General features: G+C 43.2%; 1 protein-coding gene across 1 annotated transcript; it reads left to right on the top strand.

The window, feature by feature from the left end:
* Window positions 1-1737: 1737 nt before the first annotated feature.
* On the top strand, window positions 1738-15078 carry NR1H3 (nuclear receptor subfamily 1, group H, member 3). The gene is made up of 8 exons (XM_009871770.1): window positions 1738-2003; window positions 5203-5469; window positions 8287-8495; window positions 8731-8910; window positions 9332-9431; window positions 11753-11866; window positions 12644-12738; window positions 13134-15078. Exons 1-8 carry the CDS (start codon window positions 1886-1888, stop codon window positions 13278-13280), a joined length of 1230 nt encoding a protein of 409 aa, XP_009870072.1. The 5' UTR covers window positions 1738-1885; the 3' UTR covers window positions 13281-15078.
* The last annotated feature ends 627 nt before the right edge of the window (window positions 15079-15705 follow it).

Consider the following 15705-nt stretch of genomic DNA (forward strand, 5'->3'; position numbering starts at 1 on the left):
TGAGTGCATCAGTGAGGAGTTTACATGGCACTAGGGGTTTGCTTCAGTGAAACTCTTATTTCCGTGTGATGCTCTGTGCCTCTCCACAAGGTTTTCAGTTGCTGAGGGATTTACTGGGAAGACTTTTTTTTTTTAAAATATTGATTGTGGTAGCCAGGTCGTTCCCTTGTGAACTGTCCGTCTCTTTGAATTGGTTGTAAATCGCGTCAGTTGGGTTGTAGTCTCCCACAACAGGGCTTCTTCCTTTTTATAGCTTTGAGTTTTATATTTGCTGCCTCTGCCTTTATCCTAGTCTGTTTCTAGAATGATTCAGTGTCTGTGTGCACCAAAGAGGAGGGAGCTCTGAATTCCTTATACAGTCTGAGGCTGTATTTACTAAGGTCCTTTGAATTAATATGCTCTGTGGTTTTTAACACCTGCATCTGTTATCTGCCAGGGTAAGGGGGATGGCAGGAGCTCAGCAGACTCAGCAGGATGGCTGCTTTTATACTCGATGACTGTTTCAGAGCGCTGGGAAGGGGGGTGGCTTTTGGAAGTATTGCTTTCTTCTTTGCCTTTGGCATTCTAAAAAAAGTTGCGTTGTCTGGTCTGAATACCCAGGAGAAGAGAAGGGACTTCAGACTGCAGTTCTCTGCCTCTTGCAGTGTGAGACATGCCCCTGCTTACCTGATGCTTTTGTATCTGGGCTGGTGCGCAGCTTTCTGCCAACTCCTGTCTTTCGGAGAGTGGTAGGCTTCCAGTCCTGAACTCAACCATTCAAGTTAAAATGGTACAGGCCTTTAAGGTAGTTGCTTTTTAAATCAGTTAATCCCTTTAGCTTGCATTGGTAAATCACTGAGTTAAGATCGACAGATCAAATGCGTGTTCAATCAGATTAGGGGTATTTACATTAGTGGTTTGCATCAGTTTCTCTAAGTCTGTGCAGTGAAACCAGAGAGGCCTTTTTTTGTGCGGGTGGGGCTTTTTGGAAAAAGGTGAATGGATTTGCTTTCCAGAGTCAGGTTCTGTAGTGGAGTTAGTGCTGTATAATAAAGATGCTTTTCAGTATGGTTTCCAGGTTCCAGAAAAGGATAGCTTCAGCAGGTTGGTGGTGAATCTGTTTCCGGAGTGTAGCGTAATGGTCATTTCCTGTGGCTCTGACGCCAGCTTGCCATTTCTTGCTGTAGGTGCGGGGAGGATTTGTTGACTTCGTCTTCGATGCGTCATTGATCTTTGGCCCAGCCTTTGGCTGCTGATAATAATAGGGAAATTTGGTGTTTTGTAGTCTTTGCTGAATCCTTGTATCAAAATTGTCTTTGATAATTTTCTGTGTGCTCTGCAGTACATGCCGCAGAATCCAGGGCAGCTGGCAGCAATGAGCTCTTTGTTACTGGAAGCTTTATTAAAGGCCACGGGTTGTAAAGTCTGGAATTTCCCTCTTACACACTTGGAGAGGTCAGAGCTGAAGTCCCCTGGTGGTGTTCACACTAATGAAGACTTGTCCTGCTTTGATAAATATTTTGGCAGTAAAAAGACAGTTTTGTGCCTGGTTGTGCTAATCTTGTATCACTTACCTTTTAACACAGTTTGTTAAAATACAGTTTGTTTCAAGAGAAGAAACAGTGATGAAACACAGTTATCACTTTTATTAAATAAGGAAACAAAATCTTGAAGCTTGCTTGAGATGTCGATTGTAATAGATTTGAGGTGTTAATCACCTCCGTAGTTGACATCTTGCCTCTTCTGCATCTTTTTCTTTTCTATTTTTTTTTCCCCACAGGTACTTCCTTTCTGGCTTTCAGCGGCAGAGAGAATCTAAAGACCTTGAAGACGTCTGTGGCCCCTTGCTCAGCAGTAACAATGCTGCAGCGATGAGATTAAAGTGAGCCCTTCCTGTGTGGCTTCCATGGGTCCCACTCAGCTCAGCACACAGGATCATGGGAAGAGGGTGGCAAGTGTATTTGAGATGGAGGAGGAAGGGCTTTCGCTCTTCCCTGGGCCAGAGAACCCTCCTGAACATGCAGGTATGGAAAAATTCTTACTAAATCCATGAAAGCTAAAAGTTATCCGTTCTTTCAGCTGCAACTAGAATTGATACTTGGCAAGATTTTGTACTGAGTTCTGTTGTGCTTTAGGCACTCAGAGAATGTCTAAGAATAGAATTAGTTACTAATAGTTGAAGATAACTGCATTTATTCAGGTGATGTGTTGAATAGTTTGCTTAGTTCATCTTCTAGAGGGTAGGTCTGTGGCAGTAAAATGAATTTCTTTTTGTTAGCCTTTTTTTGTTTTTGTTAGCTGCTGAAAAATAAAATTTTATTACAGTTGACAATCCAACAAGGGTTAGTGTTACAAAGAAATAACAGGTTATTGTAGATTGATACAATGGAAACACAGTAGAAGTTTCCTCTACGTATTTCTGAGGTTAATTGAAGTTACAAGAGTACCAGGAAGTAGAGTTGAGTTTTTGCAGTTATAATTGCTGCTGACACACAATCCTACACTTACAAACTTTGAGAAAATGTAGTATAACATGTCTGGATGGGTAACAAGAAAAAAAAGGAAAGCACAAATGAAGTGTCCAGCACAGTATCAGCAACCTAATGAAAATGTGACAAATAAATGCATTTGAACAGGGAAGCAATGACAGGGAGCTGGGGTTGTTTAGCCTGGAGAGGAGGAGACTCAGGGAGGACCTTATCACTCTACAACTCCCTGAAGGGGAGGGTGTAGTTGGGTGGGGATTGGACTCCTCTCCCAGGCAACTAGTGAGAGGAGGAGAAGGCACAGCCTGAAACTGTGTTAGGGCAGGTTTGGGTTGGGTCTCAGGAAGCCCTTCCTCGCAGAGAGGGTGCTCAGGCACTGGGATACACTACCCAGGGAAGGGGGAGAGTCACCGTCCCTGGAGGGGTTTAAGGAGAGGCTGGATCTGGCACTTAGTGCTGTGGTGGTGTTGGGACATAGGCTGGACTCAGTGATCTCGGAGGTCTTTTCCAGCCTCCGCAATTCTGTGTGAAAAAGAAGAGGTGATCTGGACATTGAACGAGTACTCAATGTTAGAGTAAGAAACAAAGAGAGTAGTTGAAAGGTGAAGAGTTATTACCCCCCCCCCCCAAAACGTTAAAACAGAGAAGGGGAAACATGCCTTACAAAACGTAAGGAACAAAGCCACTAAATGTGGAAAAAAATTATTAAATAGGGGATCTACCAAAGAGGGAGGATCCTAATGAAACCTAAAGGTGCAGAGATGGCATTCACGCTTGATACATCTCAAATTATTTCTGTGTTATCTTTGACTACGGAAAATGACAATAATAAGCTATGTAACTAAAATGGCTAGTGTTAAAAATGGAAAATAACTTCCATAGATCAAAGAATAAGCCTATCTGTCTCAACAGAACTATTGTATGAATGATAATCAGATCTTTATCTAATATCTTAAAGACAGCTAAGAAATCCACAAGATGGACAGATCCATCTTGTGGACATCATTGGATTATTTTGCTATCCCTCAGAAACATATGAACATTGTCTGAGGCTTACACAAAGCTATCATACCAGTTATATATATGCCATAGCAGACTAAGTAATTTGAAGTAACTGTAGATATTGCATAATTTCCTCTTGGTAATAGGTTGTGTGAAGAGAAATACAGCAGAACGAGAGGAATACCAGACACTTAACCTTTCTGATGACATTTTCCTGCTATCCAGTCTGCAATGAGAAGTGCAGACCAGAATGAGTGACCTCGAGACCTCTGTAAATTCAATGGGATAGAAAATCAACACCGATATACTTAGGACTGTGGAAACCAATATGTAGTGAAGAACACTAGTATTAGCTTCTGAGACTGACCTAGAACTGTTTAGCATTTCAGGAATTAGAGCAGAATATTAAGTGTAACCAAGAGTAAAGATAGAAGTATTAGAACCATACCTATGAAAAACAGATGTGTTGTCATAACCCCGATGCTGATCAGAAAGTGCAGCAGCTTTGTCCTGCAAACTAATCCCTGTGAATTACCTCCAGTGTAAAGGCTTTCCAGGCATATCTAAACGTAATTTGGAGACTTAGCAAGACGTGCTGTTTGCAGTCTTTATGAAAAGCTGCCATAAAAGAATCTGTAGTACCTGACATACAGAAAATTACTTGTGCTACGAGTGACGCAGAAGGACGTGTTGGATGCCAACATGGCTACAATTAAACGGAATGAAGAGAGAGATGGCTAGCAGGGAGGGAATACACAAATAAAAATGCCAGGCATTTGGAATGCTTAAGGTGAGATGCGCTGGACTAGACCAAAGATGTTTTCAGAACACAAAGCAATGATAAGATTAATATCTGTTAGAATAGCACAGGAACAACTGGGAGCTGCTGCACAAGACCTTCTGAAATGTGGAGGGGCTGTGTTTCAGATGGAATAATAAGGTTTAGTAAAGGAATTGTCAGTATGACAGTGTTTCAGATTTAGGAGTGCAGAGCACTCTTGAAGAAATAATGGCTTTGGGGTTCCAAAGCTTCACAGAGCTTACGCAGCGTGCTGCTTGCCTGCCTATTGCCCCTACCTCCACAAAGTTGCTGTCTTCTGTTCTGACAGTTTCCCCAAGTGTTCCAGGCTGTCTACTCAGTCTACTTGTTGTACTGTTTCAACACTGGTTGAAACCCGTCACAGATTCAGCACTGGTTTTCTGTGACTGAAAGCTGAACCATTTTTCCTTATCCTTGTGCATGAGTATGGCAGAGAATACAAGTGAGAGAACTGGAGGTGAATTCTGAAGAAAATTACTTCTTCCGCACTGTCTTATATTTCAGCTCAAGTGTTTTGCAGCTCTTTCTCACATTGGTAATTTAACCATCACTCCTGATGATGGAAAGGGTAGAAAAACATCTGGCCTGAGCGTGTTTTAGCTCTTTCTGTTTTGGAGGGGAGCAAATGTGAAGCTCTATTTGCTTATATAGTTGAGGTGAAACTGTTTGGGTTATGTCAGTAGTTAGTTTGTTGCAGAAGATACGCTTGTCCTGAGGGTGAGTCTGAGAAATGGGAGACTTTATCTTTTCATCTGTGTGTTTGAGAGATAGTGGGTTTGCTTGAGGATATCGGTTATTGAAGGAAATGGGACAGTCAGCTCCAAACACCATGATTCCCTCATGTGTGTGTTTTCTTTTTTTTTCTTCTTCTTTTTTCTTTTTTTTCCTTTTCCTTGGCACTGTGCATTCCGGTAGAAAACCCCCCCCTGAAGCGGAAGAAGGGTCCAGCGCCTAAGATGCTGGGAAACGAAGTGTGCAGCGTGTGTGGGGACAAGGCCTCTGGCTTCCACTACAACGTGCTGAGCTGCGAAGGTTGCAAGGGCTTCTTCCGCCGCAGTGTGATCAAGGGCGCGCAGTACGTCTGCAAGAACGGCGGCAAGTGCGAGATGGACATGTACATGCGTCGCAAGTGTCAAGAGTGCCGGCTGCGCAAGTGCCAGGAGGCGGGCATGCGGGAGCAGTGTGAGTGCAGGAAATGGTGCTGAGGGGGGGGCTGGGGGCCGAGGGGCCTAAGAAAGGGGATAGTGTGAGTGCTTGGGGGTCACATGTGAGCCATGCGTGTTTAATGTGTGTGGGAAGTCACAGAGATTAGCAGGGATCACACAGAGAGGTGAGGCTGACAGGCATGCTGAGCGCCCCAGCCCTGCTGTATTCCTTGAACAAGCTATTTTGTAAGAACTTGTGGAATATGATGTAAGAGGAAAGACCTGCAACTATTATTTATGCATTCTGCAATATGCTCTCAACTGTATCAGTAAACTCAGGCTTTCTGTCTATCTTGTGATCAGGACTACAAGACTGGTCACCACGCTCCTTAAACAACAAGCACTTTCCTTTGCCTTGTGCCATGAGCTCGTGACAGAGGTCAAGGGCAGCACCACAGTACTGCAGCCGTGTCTGTGCAGACCTGCTCTTGCTCCCTGTAGCGAGCTCTGCTATTTTTCTCACACAAGCCATTAAGGCTTCTGTTTCTGAATATTCAACAATATTCCTGCTCACATATCGGGACCAGCCCTACTCTGCCAAGGCATCTGGGTTGCATCCCATTGCTGGCCAACACTGACCAAATGGATGCTTGGTTCATGTTAAATCTGTGTGAAGTCTCTTTTTCTGACATCCAGCACCCAGAACAGTGAAGAACAGGGTATATCAGAAACATCTTAGAAAACTAATTCTGCAGAAGTAAGTCCTACTGAGCTGCACAAAGGAAACAAGCTGTTCATTTTTTTCCATGTGAAACATGGCACACCTAATGTACGTAATCAATATCTCTGTCATACTGGTTTGCATCAGCATTATGTATCCTGTCTTTGTCCCGTTTCTCCCTACTCTTAAGAGCTACAAAACAGATGTATTTTAAAAGCTATATAGCAAGGCTACCTGCCCATCTTGCTACCCTTCTGTTGCAGGTAGGTACTAAAGAGCTTCCACGTGTTTCTGTGTTTGTTTCTTGTCTTGAGATGAAGACAGCTCGGGAAAATTAGGCCAAAAGGGATCTTTGCATTGTTATTTTCAAGTGCTTGGCAATTCTTGTCAACACTATAATTCCCTCTGCAAATTTACCTTGTTAATCTTGACAGAAACTGAGGACTTTTTCAGCTGTTTTCAGCCTCCAGCTGTTTCAATGGGAAGGTCATTCCAGAACTTCCCTCTACTAATTGTTGGAAACATTCTTCTAATTCCCAGACTGAAGTTCTTCGTGGCCAGTTTATTGTTCTAAAGCCAATGTGAACCATGAGGTTAAATACTTCCTTCATGACAAATCAAATAATTTAGGCTGCTTTGAATTTAATGCTATGTAGAAGCTTGCACGTAGGTAGTTTTCAGGATCCAGTAATATCTGATAACTTGTTACTCAGCTATAAATTCTGAGCATCCGAGTGCCAAGATGAGGTACTGTTAATTGCCTGGATCAAGTACTTACCTTAAACTAGCACTGTGACTAGCATTCTCTAATCTTACAGATTCCCCCTTAATTTGATAATTGTATGTCTTTCCTGTTAGAGTTGTAATTCTTGTCCATGCGTGTACCTGTGTGTGCATCCTCCTTGTTGGAAGTCAGAGTAAAAGTTACACTCAGCTTGGGTGTGCTGTGTTTTTTGTCTTTCCCTCGAATCCCATGGACTGTCCATTTCGGAATGCTTTCTCACGGTACTCCTTTTCTTCGTGTTTAATGTGATTCTTTTGAGAAGTGCAGGTATATACTTGTTCAGTCTTGGGGCCTGCCTTCCTGTGTAGCTGCCATGTTTCCCTGTTACCTGTGCACAAAAAATGGCCAAAGGATCTTTTGGCACTTCTAAAATCTTGTTTGCAAAGTCAAGGGGTTTTTTTATTTTATCTTTTGTTTTTTTCCCCTGAAGATACAGTCTTTTCCAATTAAGACCCTTTTCTGCCTTTTGTTCATTCATTATTAACCCACAGGATGATTCTCTTGAAGATAATCCTTGAATCCAGGTATGTCTGGTAGCTTCAGGTTTTTCTAGATGCAGCTTGCAGATACTTTTTGCAGCTTAAAGCTGCAACACACCTCTTTGTTCAAAACAGAATTCTTCAGTTACCTTAGTTACAGGCTGTTAACAGATTTTTGTATTTAAACTAGCTAATGAGCAGTTGATCCAGTAAGATTTTTCACAACACATCTAGAGGGTGTATCTTTTGACTTCATGACTGAAGAAGACTTCTAGCCCTACTCCTGAAGGACTTGTGGTCCTTAGTATATTTTATGCAAAGCCATTCTGTCATTTATCTTTTAGTATGTTACTGCTCTGCAGTCTGTTGCAAATGGGCTGTGTAGAAAATCGTCCTTGCAGACTTGAACTCCACTCAATACTGACTCTGACCTCTCAAGAGGAAGATGAAATGACCCAAGCGGTTAATTTAGCAATATGAGAAAATGACAAAACAGCAGGATAATATAAAATACAATGGGCACACCATGGCATGTGAAGAGAGCACTTGTTGCACTCTGTTATAACATGACATTTTTGGGAAATTGCTCAATGGGGAAGGTCGCCGTTGTCTTTCTGAGATCTGCAGAGCTTCTGTCCTTTGTGAACACTTGGCATGACAGTATGATTAAAAGAAAGGCAGTGGAACAACCTAAAGTGAGGAAAAGAGAGAGAAACAAATGATAAGTATCACTGCTGTCTGTCTGTGTTGTGTACACTCTGATGTACCAGCTGTGATCTCTGTCTCTACATCCAGAGCGTGTTTTCCTGTGTTAGTGTGGCTTCAACGTGCATTTATGCTGTGATTCATCTCTGGCTGTTCCTGCTTTAGATGTTCTATCTGAAGAACAGATCCAGCTGAAGAAACTAAAGAAGCAGGAAGATGATCAGGCTCGGACAGTTGTGGTGCGTCCAAACCCTCCAAATCCACCAAGCCCTTCTCACGAGTTGACGCCTGAACAGTTGAGCATGATCAAAAAACTTGTGGCCGCTCAGCAGCAGTGCAACCAGCGCTCATTCACAGACAGGCTCAAAGTGACGGTAAGAACTCTTAACCAGTGTACCCAGAATAAGAAAAAGTCAAGTTTGGGGAGTTGGGGTTTGGGAGAACAGAGCTAGTTCTGGCGTTGTATCTCTGGGCTAAAGTTCTGTAAAGAATAGCAAAGTGGGATGTTCCAATGTGTCTGGTTTTCTTTCTCTGTTGAGTTCATCTTCTCATCTTTCTACTCTGACTTCATCTTTCACATATATATGTTGTTTCTTCCTATTCCAACAGCCATGGCCCCAAGTTCCTGACCCTAACAACCGTGAAGCAAGGCAGCAGCGGTTTGCTCACTTTACAGAACTTGCAATTATCTCTGTGCAAGAGATTGTGGACTTTGCCAAGCAACTCCCTGGCTTCCTGGAGCTCACCAGGGAAGATCAGATCGCTTTATTGAAGACATCTACAATAGAGGTGAGAGTTCAGCTCCACCACAATACATAGTAGCAGAGATGAAAGAATTTGGAGTATACCCACCTGGAGAACTGGTTCGATCCCTCCTTGGGGGGTGGCAGCCTGAAAAACTTCAGCTATGGGACCGTTACAGCAGTGCCAGGCTATAATACTGGGAAAGGGCCATGGAGGAGAGTGAGGCAAGCAAGAGCCTTGGTAGTGGTAAGCAGGTATTTCCCTCTCCTCAGAAACAAGTACCACAAAGGATGCAGCAGAATTTACTGTGGAATTTTTAAGTACTCTCAGAGAAACTTCTTGGAGGTGTTTTGTTCAGGTTTATTTATTTATTTTTTTCCAGAGATACTCCTTACACTTTGCAAATTGTCAATGTTATAATGTTCTTTCCTGTTTTCAAATCAAGTGTGCCTGTTCCTGGTTTCAGGTGATGTTGTTGGAGACATCTCGCCGCTACAATCCAGAGATTGAGAGCATCACCTTTCTTAAGGACCTGAGCTATAATCGGGATGATTTCGCCAAAGCAGGTGGTGCATTAGACAGGTGTTTCTTCCTTCCCTGTGTCTTGTGTTCTTTCATCTTTTCCTTTTTAATGTGAGCTGTTGGAAATAGTTATGTGGGACTTTAAAGCTAAAGTCAGGTGAGAGATTTATAACAGGACCAGACCAGTAGCCCCACAAACCCTTTTTTGCTTTTAATATGTGATGCTAGGTCAATTCGTGTCTTTTTCTTTTTTTTTTTTTTTTTTTAAAATGTGAACTCACTTTGGAAAATCTGGACTCTTACAGCATGAAAATCTTGCTGTAAAAGTGCTCCTAGGGCTGCCAACTGGGGAGAACTTTGTTGCTGGTAGAGATCTGAAGTGGAACATGTGGTCTTAGCGTTGTATCACATCACAACAAATCAAAACCCAGTCTTCTCTCCTTTGCAAGTACATCACTTGTTAATCTGGATGCATGCTTTGAGTGATGACGTTTAGTATGATTGCATTTCAGCTGATATGAAGTCTATACGGAAGATCCCTGCAGAGTGCTTTAGACATGTCATCAACTCAGTATACAATAATTTGTGGTGATGTAATTTCTTAAGTCTGTTTTTCCAGGAGCAATGAGTATCTGTAATTCCAGGTGAAGTAACAGGAAATGTGTTATCTCCAGCATTTATTTATTTATTTATTTTTGTTCCTTGGGTTGCTATATAACTGTTTGTTGTGGTTCAAGCTGCCTGGAACAAAAAAATCACATGGTCTCCAGCTCACTCTTCCCCCCACCCCCATTTCCACGGAGATGTGGAGGGAGACAGTTCAACTAAAAAGGCTCAAGGGTTTGAGATTAAGGATAGGGAGGGTAATAAGATACCATTTAAAATGACGAGTAAAGAACCAGAGCAATCTGGGGAGAAAACATAGATTTAATTCATCATCACCATTTATGAAGTAGGATAGTGAGAGGAATACATCAATAAATATGACCTAATCTTAAATATACTTTGCCACCCTCCTCACCCCTCTCATCTTCCTGGCTACCTCCTCCTCCCATCATCGGTGCAAGGGCTGGGGGCAGGAGATGGGGAATGTATTCCATGTGGCCATTACTCATTGTAATTGGAGAGACTCCTCGCAGTCTCTCCTTCCTGCCTCACGGTGTCCACCTCACAGGAGGCAATCCTCTTCCTCCTTGTGAGTCCATCGGGGCAAAGGATCACTTTGGGCACGTCCCCTGCTGATGCTCAGTCTCTCTCCCCTCTCTCACGGGGCTCTGCATGTACCGATGCATCCTGGACGTTTTTGCCACCATTGATCCCCTCAGCTGGTCACTGTTCCCCTCAGCTGGCAGGCAGTGGCTTTCCTGCCATCTCCAGCACCGTGGGGCTTCGGGGAAAGGTCCTGCTCCAGCAGCCTCCTCCCTCCCCTTCTCCTCTGGGACTCTTCTGCCTCTCTTTCTTCTCAGGGCCAAGTTCCTTTGTTCTCCTCTCACCTCCCACTCCTCCAACAGAAAAACTCCCCAACATTAGAGAGAGGACAGCTCAAAACCACACAAAACCAAAAAATGGGGTTGCCTCTTAAATACCTTGATGGCAGAGGTGCTGATAGGCCTGGCCCTGGCCAGAGGCAGGTCTGAATTTTACCTGGGGGTGGCTCTAGAATCTTCACATAAATCTACTCTTGCTGTTACACAAAACCTCACCAGACTCAAGCCCCTGACACCATTTATATTTGAGATGGCTCTTCCATACAACTTTTCTCTTTGACTCTCATCCTGGTAGCCTTTTCTTCAGATTATTAAGAAGGCAAAAAGCAGGTGGCCAGAAAGATTCCCTCCATTATGTTCAATCTTCTCTGATGCAGTTGTGCTGCAGGAAATTAGAAACTTGGATGCTGTTTTGGGGGAAAGGGCTAAAGTTTTCAGTGTGTTCAGGTGAATCTGGAGCATGGGATTAAAGCTCTGTTTGAAAGCAAGGGGGCTGCTGGGTTCGAAAGAGGTGATCGTGTCAGAGTGGGAAGTGTAGATGTTGGACTTGTGGGCTGCTGATTTCTTGACAAACATATCTGATACTTGATGTTGTGTTCCTTTCATCATTGTGGGGCATTTAAAGCTCCAAGAAAACCCAGACATTTTACAGTTAGAGCCCATCTACTCAGCCACTGTTCCCGGTGCTCACCAAGAGTGGTGGGATATAAAGGGAGGTTTCAGCCACACTTGGAACATTATTTAAGTTTGCTCCCTGCCTCCCTGTCTTTCCTTCTCCTTGGCATACTGTGCTGGGTTTCTGGTAGCTTGTTCCATCAGAGGGAGGGAGAAAGAAAGGAGACAACTGTCCTTGCCTCACTTTGTTCTCTTTTTTGCAGGTCTGCAGTTTGAGTTCATTAACCCTATCTTTGAGTTCTCAAAGGGAATGAATGAGCTACAGCTCAATGATGCTGAATATGCACTTTTAATCGCCATCAACATTTTCTCTGCAGGTAAAAATCCAAGAACATCTAAGAGCTGCACAGTGAGTCAGAGGGCAAAGAAAGTAAAGGAAGGTCACAAGATGAAGAGTTATAGAGGATATAGAGGGTCTAGGGAAGCACGGTACTACTTCTGGTTAGGTTATATGTTATATTCTGAATTTTTTAGTGTCTCCTCCAGAGAAAATCAGATTCCCCGCTTCTGGAAAAATTTATAGAAAAATTAACCAATATTTTTCTTTCTCATTTCAGAATTACTATTTTACTAGTCCCTTAATGTACTTTTCACGTGCCTGGTGTAATGCAGGTCATGTGGGATGAGTGACATCTAGTGGTCAGGTAAAGATGCTCTGTGTCAGCACACGGCTTTGCAAAGAAGTTACATCTTCTGTTTTCTGTCTTGTGACCTGAAAGATGATTTTTTTTTTTCTTTGCTACCTTTTTTTACCTGGCTCAGCTGGTGGAGAGACTTTCCTATTCTCTCCTGAATGAGAAGCTTCTCATCTTCACTGGGATAGGAATGTAAGACCAAACACTTATATAGTGCTGTTTTGGTCTCTCTAACCTTACCCATCTATAGAAGTCAGACATAGATATCACTGCAAAAGGACAGTTAGAGAAAACAGACATAGCTGCTGCAGCAATGGTTAACTCTTCTAGCTGTGCTGGATGAATGCTAGATGAAGTTTTGGGGAGAGACCATACTGAGGGACTGGGGTTAGGCAAGTAGGTCAAATCCAGTGAAGCTGCCTGTGGCAATCTGCTTACTTCTAACCTGCTTTTTGGTAGACCGACCGAATGTGCAGGACCAGTCCCTGGTGGAGAGGCTGCAGCACACCTATGTGGAAGCTCTTCATTCTTACATTTGCATCAACAGACCAAATGTAAGTGCCTGACCAGAACATCTCCAACGATGATGCAAACTGATTTTGTGTTTATGCAGGCACAGTTCTTGCACTGCTGTCTGTAACAGATGTCTTGCTTTCTGTACTGTCACGCTCTGCCCTTCTGTGGCTATTTGGAAAAGCTGTAAATGCAGGATTTACGAGATGTCGTAGCCTGCTGTCCTGTATCATTTTCCGTAGTTTAGCCAGCATAGAAAGTCTGGAGTATAGGGACATGGTGTATTATTCCTGTTCTTCCACACTGCCACCTCCTGGAGAATGCTGGGTTTAGAGGAGATCAGGATTGTGGTTACAATGCATCGTCTGGTGTGGCATTTTTAAACAAAGTTTTAGTGTGAATTTGCTAACAGTTGTCTATTTGTGTGACTCTGCAGGACCGCCTGATGTTTCCACGGATGCTAATGAAGCTGGTCAGTCTTCGGACACTAAGTAGTGTCCACTCAGAACAGGTGTTTGCCCTTCGGCTGCAGGACAAGAAACTCCCTCCCCTGCTCTCGGAAATCTGGGATGTGCATGAGTGACTGCATGCTCCCAGGGCACTGACATGCTGACATAACGACATCTCCCAGCCTTTGCTAACGAGAAGCCAGCCTCCTGTCTCCAAAGCACTGAACTCTGGGCTAGGCAGGGCAGGAAGTGGTGAGCCTGGAGTTTCAATGTTGTCGTGAGAGTATGCAGGAGGCAGTTGGGGTACATCAGATTGGAGGGGGAGTGGTTTCCATGTAGTGCCCATACCCCAAAGGAGTAACGTGAACTATCTGAAAATGGTAGCAATGAAGACCTTCCCCAAACACACATACACCTCTTTTTTCAGTCTTTCTCTTCTCTAAGCATGTACTGAGGGCTTGCCCATCAATCCTTTTCTCTCATGTCGAATACGAAAATGAATTTGCAGGAACTTGCCAAACCCTCTCTGTTGAGAGTAACCCAGCTCAAAAGGCTTCTGCCAGGGTCCCCTGTGTACCTGGATGTGAGGAGCTCAGGGAAGTCAATGTGGATGTTCTAGGGGTTTCACTGGGTTTCCTATAAATAAAATCTCTTGTATGTGCTGCCCTTTACAATGATTCCAAGAGAAGTACCTGTTATTTCTTTATTATGAGACTTCATCTCTAGAGCTGCCCTTTGATTCTGGCCCTCCTTTGGAATATAATTCCTTTTATGTATAGTGCCCATTGGCTAATAGGAAGGCCCTCTGGGTAGGGAACATCTGTACATCAGAAAGATGTCAGGCATAAAGTAGTGGATTTTTTTTAATGTAACACGTTGCAGTTTTAGCTTGTGGTCGTTCGCAGCCAGTTCACTTTACCTTTGGTTTGCTAACAGCTGGAAAACTTTAGTTCAAAACAAATCAGGGCTTAGGTTTTATCATTAGCGGCGGAATAGAAGGAAGATAGATGGGGAGGACAGGTACCTGGGCAAGATAGGTGTGGAAGGATCTCAAAAACTTCCAAGACTCTGGAATATGTGGTATGTGTTCCAAGGTGAGTGTGAAGATGTATCGGCCGAGGAGAGAGGACACACTGCATTTAGTGAAATATGTGGGCATTGCATAAACTATGGGCTGCACAACTCTCAGATCATGGGCTGTAGGAATATTGGGTGTAACGAGATTCCCTTGCATCTTCTTCCTTTTGCCAAAGGCTTTCCAAGGTACTTGCTCAAGGTTTTGATGATGGTCATGGGATATGGAGGTCCCTCATGTAGGAGGAGTGCCAACTCCTTTAGAAGGACACTTGGGTCTTCTATCCTTTTTTCAATTTGGGCACTGTGAGATCCACACTGGATTTATGCCACAAGTTCTTAAGTATCTACATCCATAAGTATTCTAGTATTTACAGCAATGTTTTGTCTGACAGAAGAGAAATATACTGTTGTAAAACATGTTCCTTATTTTCCAAGAAAATCTTATGGCTGATCTCAGAGATGTAACCTTAAGTATCCTGGTAGCTTGGTCTCATGAGTCTTCTCTGTCATAAGGGTCTATGTTTGCTAGCCCGGTGAGTATCCCAAGAGCCTAGGTTCACATGGCTTGTTTTTTTTTTGTTTGTTTCTTTTTTGGTTGGTTTTTTTTTTTTTGGCTGTGTATCTGAGCGCTATGCCCGTGGTGAGGGTATTGTGTCCATTTTGCACTTGAGGTTGGTCCCCTGCCACTGGCCTTCACTCTGCACCTTTGTAAAGCACTTATAACAATCTGTAAAATAATCTGTTGTTTTTTATAACTCATTGCAATTGCAAACATTCTTGTTTAAATCTGTATTTTTAACTAATCTGTTTGAGAAATGTTAATGTTTATATAAAAGAATAAAGCCTAATACAGGATTTTGACGTTATGTGATGTGCTGTCATTAGACTGGAGGAGGCTGGAATTATAAGTCTTGATGTAACAAGGTCAAAGCTGATCTGGAAGTGACTATATAATTTAGGGAGAAGCAAGAAGTGGTAAAAAAGAAATAGCAGTGCAGCTCCAGGCAGTTTCTTTGGGCTTCTACTATGAGATTTTAAGTTCCTAAGCACCTTGCTGTGTGCCAGAGCTGGCAGGTGAGGTGGATTAAGTGCATATCATGAGGACCATGAATTATCACCTTGGTTTGTGCAGCTACATTCAGATATTATCCCGTTTATTCCATGTGCTCTACTCAGTTCTCCATATCATAGCTCACCAAAACTGAAACTGGAGTCCAGTGTGCCCCAGGCTGCCAAGTGGGTTTCAATGATAGCTGGTATGAATGCATCAGAAGTGATCAGCAAAGGAGAAGCAACAGGAGTAGCTGTCCCTACATGCCTCTGCTGATCTGAAGGTAAGTAACTGTTCAAGGTATTCACAGGTAGACGACCTGTTGCACCAGGTGGCCAAACTACAAGAAACAGTAGCAAGGCTACGCAGCAGTAGAGGAGCTGAGACACATGTAGATGGTTGCAAAATCATAATCCTTTATCAGACGCCAC

This window comes from Apaloderma vittatum, unplaced genomic scaffold (genome assembly GCF_000703405.1).
Source record: "Apaloderma vittatum isolate BGI_N311 unplaced genomic scaffold, ASM70340v1 scaffold15836, whole genome shotgun sequence".
NCBI classification, from domain to species: Eukaryota; Metazoa; Chordata; class Aves; order Trogoniformes; family Trogonidae; genus Apaloderma; species Apaloderma vittatum.